General features: G+C 42.6%; 2 protein-coding genes across 3 annotated transcripts in view; both read right to left on the bottom strand.

The window, feature by feature from the left end:
* Window positions 1–10,000, bottom strand: part of LOC307043203 (sodium/calcium exchanger 1-like) — a 112,684-nt gene that overhangs the window by 2,109 nt on the left and 100,575 nt on the right. For both annotated transcript variants that reach the window (XM_079687514.1, XM_079687513.1), the window contains exon 6: window positions 2,773–2,918. In XM_079687514.1, the coding sequence (XP_079543640.1) occupies window positions 2,773–2,918 (146 nt within the window). The remainder of the gene's footprint in view (window positions 1–2,772; window positions 2,919–10,000) is intronic.
* The window catches only part of LOC307043204 (mitogen-activated protein kinase kinase kinase kinase 3-like), a 99,101-nt gene that overhangs the window by 49,479 nt on the left and 39,622 nt on the right, over window positions 1–10,000 (bottom strand). The gene's annotated exons all lie outside the window — the stretch shown is intronic.

Here is a 10,000-nt window from a genome sequence, read left to right as displayed (position 1 = left end):
CATTTGAAGCTGTTGGAGACTGAAGGCATCAGAATAGTTTTAGTCATCTGTCTATGGAACCGTAACAGCAATAATTGCTCAGCGGAAGGCAAAAGAATACAGTTGACTTCAAGTTGAGTCACAATACATTGCACTATGACACATGCCTTTTCTCTTTCCCCATGATGACTATTATTCTGACTAACCCAGCAGCATCCTCCAGGTTTGAAAAGTGATGCCAATGTGGAAGTGCCTTAAACCTGCATTCTCTATATTATCCAGCAGGGGGCAACTTCACTGGTTGGAGCAAAAAGAAGCCAGATTTGATAAGAGTCTATGAAAAAAACACCCTACTTATTACGACAATACAAACTGATTTATTATATGATTATTGTCCCGAGTTTTTAGTCTTCTTCAGCATGACATTGGTCCCATTAAGACTCAAATACAAAATAACGCAGGGTGTGCTTTATGGCAGGGGTGTCAAACTCAATTTCATCGCGGGCCAAATTCGCATACAGGTTGCATTCGAAGGGCCGGTTGTAACTATATAAATATATAATATATATATAAAATAATGCATTATATTACATTATTGCCTCTGAATTGGATTATTATCGGATAGGATAATAACTTAGTAATTAACGTCTGAAAGCAGAAGTCCAGGGCAAATAATTGCAAGTCTCTTCAGTGCGCATGTCACAAAACGAGATGCATTGTGGGACATGCAGTTTATGGGCGTCCTGCTTCTGTAAAGTGGCATGTAACCGTATAATAAACGTATTATATTCTTTGCAAGCTCTTGCAGGGCCACATAAAATGAAGTCGCGGGCCGGATTTGGCCCCCGGGCCATGAGTTTGAGACCCCTGCTTTAAGGTGTTGCTACCTTGTGAGAATCAGGTTGCTACCAAGGTGTTGTTCGGTTTAGGTCTTGTCTGTGTTTTTGTCTAAGAAGTTTAACGCATCTTTCGAATCCACTTCGAGCGATAGAATTACTAACAAAGCACTTATATACTAATAAAGGACTGGCTCATCTAAAGCCAGTTGAGTAGCACTTGAAATGTTTAGCTCTATGAAACCTGATGTACTTTTATGATTCTGTTTTCTTCAAGGTTGTATCTTCCTGGTCGAATGCACTCATTGTAAGTTGCTTTGGATAAAAGCTTAAATGCAATGTAATGTAAAATGTGTTTTCAGTTCATGAAAGTTACTGTGAAATGTAGACGCCTAAAAATGTGTTATTCAGTGTTCGGTTGCACATCTCTCTACCCTATCATGTCACTTCTGGTTACTAAAAAACAAGATGGTGACAACTAAAAGGCCAAATTCAAGGCTTTCCAATGGGGGACATCATGGCGACCATACATCCACTTCTTATATACAGTCTTTATGGCTCCTGTGGCTCAGAAGGTAGCGACGTAGATTCATTTCTATGAATACAATTTTTAAAGCATATTATAACGATCAAAAATGAAAAGCCGTTTCTAAAAGACCCTTTCCTAATACTCATCAGTTTTCTTTTTGAAAGAGTTATGTTTGCAATTGATGTTATTACAGCTCTTTTCATTAATTTAGTGGTTATATTGGTTGAATAACACTCACAGAAAGAACACTTCAACTTCAAAAGAAACTTTCCATTAATGCAGCTTTCCTATTTTCTCCTATAATCTGTTATGTCAGACACTTACATAACATAATACTCCAGTAGCTGCCAATGGGGAGCACTTCAGCTAACTATAAGATAGGGTTACATGCTCACACACTCACAAACAATTGAATGTACAAAACTACTTGACAAAGTATAGCATCCCGACGAGTGGTTAGCTATTACTGGGTGTTATTAACAGCCTTTCTGTCTAGAGTGAACGTGTAGGTGGAGTGGCAGCTAAGAACATGCACTAGTTCACACACACACACACACACACACACACACACACACACACACACACACACACACACACACACACACACACACACACACACACACACACACACACACACACACACACACACACACACACAAAACATGGGTAATTACATGCACACTTAGCGTCTTAAGAGTCCGCGTGGGAGAGGCAGAGCACATACAGTACAGAGCTCACACAATGTTCCCTGTATGTATTGGAACGGTTTGCGAGTGTAAAATGTGAGCGGGGTCCTGTGGGAAATCAAAAGTTAGAGTTGCCTTGTTTTCTATTAAAGTCAGCAATTTAAATTACAGTTTTCTTAACCTACCCGACAAGTTTTATTGGGGTATCGTTCTGTTTTTCTTTCCATTTACATAGTAAGAAAACGGCAACCTTAATATAGGAGAACATGTGTTTCCCATGATAAAGTAAGAGAGAATCTATGCACAGTTATAGGGTGAGGTTATTTTATAAGTCGATGAGAGACCTGTAGTTATGTTTGGACAACTTATCAAAAACTGGGTTGAGTGCACGTCATCATAAAATAATAAACTGAATTGGTCACAGAACGGTTTGTCAGGTCATTTGATTTGTTGGCGGTGCAATGGAAAAACATTGGACCTTGAAAAAATATATATGGTACATACTAAAAAAACAGATTTAACAAAAGTTGATTCGACTGTAGCTTAAAGCATTCACACACACACACACACACACACACACACACACACACACACACACACACACACACACACACACACACACACACACACACACACACACACACACACACACACACACACACACACACACACACACACACACACACACACACACACACACACACACACACACACACACACACACACACACCCCCTGCCTTACCTTGAACTCATACGATTCCTCTATGATGACTTCCAGTTTGACGTGGTCTCCCAGCATGGGTCGGCCCATGTCAGCAACGCGCTGATCGTCTTCGTCTTTTCCTGCCAGCGCCTCTTCTTCGTCCTCCACTTCCTTCAGCTGTTCCTCTGAAAACACCACAAGACATCGCTGGCTATGTTAGAACAGGATGAGAACAATAAAGTATAGAGACTGCAAAGAGATAGAAAACAGGACAGGAGGGTAATGATGGTCGTTGATGATGGGGAATGCATTTACACACAGGGAAGACATACTGTAGCTTCTTTCCACTCAAAAAGTGGTTTAAGAGTTGAGTTAAAGTAAAGTAGATATTTAAGTTATAATTAAATGTGTTAACAGTGATAAACAGGTTATAATGTCTTCCTGCATTTAGGGGGCCAGCCTGAGCCAAAACACTGAAGCGATTTGCATTTTTTGTTCGTGTTTTTGAGCATCCAAAGCCACTCGAAAATGCAATGTGGCCGCCATAAGACCATGTATGGAAAAAGACTGAATTGAATGACATTCTTCCTGTGTCTGTGGTTTCAATCAACGTTCACACTGTTCAATAATTATGGTAACATTACTAAATGAAAATGTCCTCATTATCTTTGGCTCTCTGTTTCTCACACAACCCCTCCCCCCCCCTCTCGTCTCCATTTTCTTCTATTACCCTTTTCTTTATGGTGTGTGTCAGTAATTGAGATTCAGTGCAGGGCCTTAACTCACTGCTGGGATCAAAGAGAGACAGAAAGAGGGAGAGAGGGGAGGAGAAATACAAAGAAAGGGGAAGGAGAGAGAAACGCCATGATCAAATGTTCCATGGGGGAACGGTTTTCCATGCTATTGCCTCCCATCCTACAGTGCAGTGCATTGTGGGGGTGCAGCTCATTGGTAATTTGTTCCCCTTAGTTGAGTGCATGGAGCTTAGAGCTGCACACATGCATGCACATTCTAACTTCTACTGCATCGAAAGCAAGAAATCAATCCATCTGGCATTAAGGCCACCTTTGCTTCCATGAAGCATGAGAGCTGAAGGTAGGAAGGGAAGCAACTGAAGCCTCAAAGGCCACGGTCTGAGGTGTGACATTTTCAAAGTTAGGACCACCTAGCCTGAATGAAATTAAATGACAAGTTATTTTTCTGCTACAGCACAATCCCGTGGTCACTAAATGATCACATTCATACCCAAAAGAGAGAAATGCTCAATTTTGTTAACACTTTCTGACATCAATCAGTCATCTGATATGCACCTGTATAGAACGAGACAATAACATCGCTTTATTTTAAACCATATTTAAATAAATTAACATCATTTGTTAATCAAAAGCTATTTACTAGACTTCGAAATATCTTTTTTATTTTACAACCAGGATAAAATCACAAAACTGTTTTTTTTTCGTTTTGGTTTGAAGTCACAATTACTTTAATATACACACACAACACACACTACACACACTACACACACTACACACACTACACACACTAACTCACATGCACACACGCTCACTATCTAACCGTGATTTGATGAGCTCAATTAACAGCCTACACTAAACCTAATGTGGGATGAACACTGCCGGGGAGTATCCTTGTTAGCCACACTCTCTCTGGGTGTGTGTGTGTGTGTGTGTGTGTGTGTGTGTGTGTGTGTGTGTGTGTGTGTGTGTGTGTGTGTGTGTGTGTGTGTGTGTGTGTGTGTGTGTGTGTGTGTGTGTGTGTGTGTGTGTGTGTGTGTGTGTGTGTGTGTGTGTGTGTGTGTGTGTGTGTGTGTGTGTGTGTGTGTGTCTGACAGAGGTTGAATGTTGCTGGGGAAGATGCTGCTTCTTGTCAAGGCTGCTGTCTGAAACCATTAATCATTCATTTTGATTTTTTTCTACCTGTCCTTCTCTCTGCTACCTTGCATCCGCTCGATTCAACAACTGAACGTCCCTTACAAACTGCACACACACAGAATAATCACGGAAATGTCTGAATAGAGTGGGAATCCAGTATTGAAATTGGGCATTTTACTTTAGTTTTTCTCCTCAAATGTGAGTGCTGCATAGACATAATCTACCTCTGCCCTATCCCTGAATACCTCTCTGTGTTACATAACTGTTTCTAACCGCTTCTCCTTCTTTCTTAATCTTCATATGCCTTTCACCTACTCTGTCATCTCATCCTCTTTGTCCCAGCTTCTCAGCTTTTAAACCCAATTCCTCCTCCTCTCTCTGCCTTTCTTTTTAATTCCTTCTTTCCTGGTATGGTTTCAAATCAAATGAGCTTCAGCAAACTACCTCCCATAGTCTAAGTGCCAACAACCCCAAAAAAAGGATGACTTTTCCAAAGTTTTTGGTCTATTGTTCCTCAATTAGCACCTTCAAAAGTTGGTTATTATTATTATTATTATTATTATTATTATTATTATTATTATTATTATTATTATCATTATTATTATCATATCATCTTGTTTATGTTTCACCTGCCTGTACACAGTTAGAAATAACAGAAGTTGTTCCAGTGCTACATATCATTCATAAACTAAACTTGTATCAGCCTTGTTTTTAGCAAACCACACTCCTAGTATGATGTCCAATTAGTACACATGTAATAGAAGTGCAATGTACAGATTGGAATAATCTAAATCAAAGTCTTCAAAATGAAGTGAAATAGTCAAACATACGACTGTGCCTTGAAAATATGTTCTTAGACTTTTCAATTTGACAGTGTAGTGCAGTGTTCACTTCACATTGAAACACCATGAAATGTGACGGTTTAGTCTGGATAAAACATGGGTCAATATGTGCTGACGAGAGGTAGAGCTGTGAGTGAGTGTGTGTGTGTGTGTGTGTGTGTGTGTGTGTGTGTGTGTGTGTGTGTGTGTGTGTGTGTGTGTGTGTGTGTGTGTGTGTGTGTGTGTGTGTGTGTGTGTGTGTGTGTCTGTGTGTGTGTGTATGTGTGTGTGTGTGTGTGTGTGTGTGTGTGTGTGTGTGTGTGTGTGTGTGTGTGTGTGTGTGTGTGTGTGTGTGTGTGTGTGTGTGTGTGTGTGTGTAGTGTGTGTACATTGGATTTCACACATTGTCATGCTTTGATAGAGTCCCTAGTTGAACAGAAGTGATGGGAGAACACAGGGAGAGAGGAGTAGAGACGGGGGAGTACGAAAAAGGGTAAAAAGGATAGAAAAAGAGGAGAGGAAATGAGAGGGAAGGAGAGGAGATGAGAGGAGAGGAGAGGAGAGGAGATGAGATAAGAGGAGGGAGGAGAGGAGATAAGAGGCGAGGAGAAAAGAGGAGATAAGAGGAGAGGAGAGGAGAGGAGAGAGGAGAGAAGAGGCGAGGAGAGGAGATGAGAGGAGATAAGAGGCGAGGAGAGGAGAGAGGAGAAGAGATAAGAAGTGAGGAGAGAAGAGGAGAGGAGAGGGGAGAGGAGATGAGAGGAGAGAGGAGAGGAGAGAAAAGAGGAGAGGAGATAAGAGGAGAGGAGAGAGGAGAGGCGAGGAGAGAAGAGGAGAGAGGAGAGGAGAGGAGAGGAGAGGAGAGGAGAGGAGAGGAGAGGAGAGAGGAGAGGAGATAAGAGGAGATAAGAGGAGAGGAGAGGAGATAAGAGGAGAGGAGATAAGAGGAGAGGAGAGAGGAGATGAGATAAGAGGAGATAAGAGGAGAGGAGATGAGAGGAGAGGAGAGAGGAGATGAGATAAGAGGAGAGAGATGAGGAGATAAGAGGAGAGGAGAGGAGAGGAGAGGAGAGGAGAGGAGAGGAGAGAGGAGATAAGAGGAGATAAGAGGAGAGGAGAGGAGATAAGAGGAGAGGAGATAAGAGGAGAGGAGAGGAGAGAGGAGATGAGATAAGAGGAGATAAGAGGAGATGAGAGGAGAGGAGAGAGGAGATGAGATAAGAGGAGAGAGATGAGGAGATAAGAGGAGAGGAGAGGAGAGGAGAGGAGAGGAGAGGAGAGGAGAGGAGAGGAGAGGAGAGGAGAGGAGAGAGGAGATGAGAGGAGAGGAGAGAGATGAGGAGATAAGAGGAGAGGAGAGGAGAGGAGAGGAGAGGAGAGGAGAGGAGAGGAGAGGAGAGAGGAGATGAGAGGAGAGGAGAGAGATGAGGAGATAAGAGGAGAGGAGAGGAGAGAGGAGAGGAGATAAGAGGAGAGAGGAGAGGAGAGGAGATAAGAGGAGAGGAGAGGAGAGGATTTTGACACCCTTTTATGTTTGATGGATTCAGCTTCCATGAAAGAGACAGAAAAAGAGGGTGAAGCTAGAAAGGAGGGGAGGTGTTGTTTCCAAACTGTCAACATGTAAAGGCAAAAGGAGGAGCAGACGGGAGAAACTCCTGCGCCCTGTCGAGGAGGAGGAGAGCAGATGGAAGGAGGAAGCAGACAAGAGGAGATTCTGACGGGAGGAAAGTGCACAGCAGGGGACGAGGCAAGGAGGAGGAAGAAGGAGCTACTGTCACACTTTGAGAGATCCCCATAGGAGGAGACAGAATAGGAGCAAGGGAGAGGAGAGGAGAGGAGAAAGGAGAGGAGAGGAGAGGAGAGGAGAGGAGAGGAGGGGAGGGGAGAGGAGAGGAGAGGAGAGGAGAGGAGAGGAGAGGAGAGGAGAGGAGGGGAGGGGAGAGGAGAGGAGAGGAGAGGAGAGAGGAGAGGAGAGAGGAGAGAGGAGAGAGGAGAGGAGAGAGGAGAGAGGAGAGGAGATAAGAGGCGAGGAGAGCAGAGGAGAGGAGAGGAGAGAGGAGAGGAGATAAGAGGCAAGCAGAGAAGAGGAGAGGAGAGGAGAGAGGAGAGGAGATAAGAGGCAAGGAGAGAAGAGGAGAGGAGGACGGATACAAGGGATAACAAAGAGGGCGAAGACATAGGAAGGAAGTTGGGAGGAAAGAGTGAGAAGAGGAAAAGGGAAAAGGAGAGAAGGTGAGAGGAATGAGGAGGATGATGGGGAGTAAAGAGGAAGAAATAATGGAGGATAGATCAATTGTACGATAGGGACGTGACAGATGAGGAAGAGAAAAAGGCAAGAGGAGAAGCAGGAAGTAAAAATTCGAGAAGGGGACAAAGGAGGAAATCAAGGAGGTAGATGAGGATGAGAAAGGATAAGGAAAGGAGATGAAAATGAAATGAGAGTAGCAAAAGGAAGGGAATAGTTTGAAAGGAAATGGATGAGCAGAAGCTGAGATAGGAGAGGAGGATGATGTCCATCCCTGAGTTGATAAAACTGACATGTACTGTAATGAAAATACAATAATGTTCTGTTTGATCTTGCTTACAGTTAATTTACATTAATAATAAGTACTCTGGTAGAACAAACAAAACAACTATTAACTATTAACTGTTTCAATTATCATCTGTCATTGCTAATGTAAATGTTAGTCACTAGAAAAAAGATATTTATTTCAATTGTTGGTGATTTGTATGTTAATGTCAGGCTTAATGATACTGGTGGAACGGTTAACATCATTATTAAAATGTATTACTGATGTTGTTTACCATTGTCTCATTATGGATATGTAATGTATCAGGGTATATGCAGGAATCCTGAAGTCAAATGTAAAACCTTTTAAGACCCTTTTTAAGACCCTTTCCATACATTTTAAGACCTCATCGCCACTTGGAGTTCTAACCGGTTACCTTGGCGACACACTTACCTCACATTGACTATATACAGTATTGATTGTCCTTCCTCCTTATCTTCCAACCATTTGGACGCAAACTTGCATTTCCCCATAACGATGTTGCTTAGCAACCGGCGTAAACGGACCTTCGCGTGCTATCAAGCAGTGAGCGTGCGATGTCCTGTTCAGATGACGTCAAATCCAACGGGACGCCATAAATAAACGACACAGAATCACACTACACACCTACGCAATGATTACATTCAGGCAGACTGTAGAATACAACCTCTTTGGACAATGTATATACTTATTGAAAACAAGCTACAAAATGTAATACCTTGGAAAATGATGTTTAATACTTTTTAATAGCCTTCATTTTCGCTAAATTGTTTTAATACTTTTTAAGACCCCGCGGACACCCTGTGTATGTGTCCCACACACACACACACACACACACACACACACACACACACACACACACACACACACACACACACACACACACACACACACACATGTTCTAATTGTATACATGCATGCTTCCTACATATTCCTATATTCCGTCACAAAAAGAGTGTGTATGCTTCAATATGGTCACATGTATATTGCTCTTTACAATGCAGATGTGTGCGTCTATGCATGTTTGATACTGTGTGTACGTGTGTTAGGACATGGGGTCAGCACCCTCTGCAGGGTGTGTGTTTTCAGCTGGTTCCCCTCCTTTCTCCCACCCGAATGAGGTTCACAGGCTGCAGTGAACTCTCCTCTGCCTCCTGCTGCTCCTCAAAAACCTGCCATATCACAGGGTCAGCTAAAATCAGGCTCAAAAACATGAATTCTTATTTGACTCCCTCTGAAGATGTTTTGGGCGTTCACACTCATTACATATTTTACCTCAAGATAAAATGAGTGTGAACGCCCAAAACATCTTCAGAGGGAGTCAAATAAGCATTCAAGTTTTTGAGCCTGCCTGACATATCCTGAACAACACTATGACTATATGTCTTGCAAATACTTAAAGGTGGGGTAGGTAGGTTTGAGAAACTGGCTCGAGATACACTTTTTGTTATATTCCATGGAATGCTCTTAACATCCCGATAGCAATGAATATCTGAAGTGCTTTGACAAAAAATCCATTAAAAATATCTCATCTATGGAAGCCGTGGCGCTGTAAAAAGCACGACCAATCATCTGAGCCGGCCCGGCTAAAGTAACTGGATGGCCTACCTGCCTGTCAGCCTTCCATCTGTGCACAAACTTATCTCGTGCCCTCATTGGTCATGTGCGCGTTCGTGTGTGTTGGAGGAGGGGGCTCTGTAAGGAAGTGGCAGATTTTCTCCGGCTGTGTATTTTCAAATTCTAGCGCACTCGAGCTGGTTTCTCCAAAATAACCTACCCTGACTTTAATATCAGGCTCCACCTGCACCAACAAACCAAAGCAGTTCACACCTGCTCACTAGAGGCTGCTGAAAGACTTTCTAGAACATGACTCTGCCAGAAATAGAGGAGGATGAAATAGGTCAATGGAAAACTAAATCACAAGCTCTTTCGTTCGCTCCTTAACAAATGGGACCTTGAAGCAGATACTGAATTATTTGGGGGGAAGCAGATTCTGATTGGAAAGATT

This window comes from Notothenia rossii, assembly GCF_949606895.1.
Source record: "Notothenia rossii genome assembly, chromosome: 6".
NCBI classification, from domain to species: Eukaryota; Metazoa; Chordata; class Actinopteri; order Perciformes; family Nototheniidae; genus Notothenia; species Notothenia rossii.
This window is presented reverse-complemented; position numbering and strand designations above follow the sequence as displayed.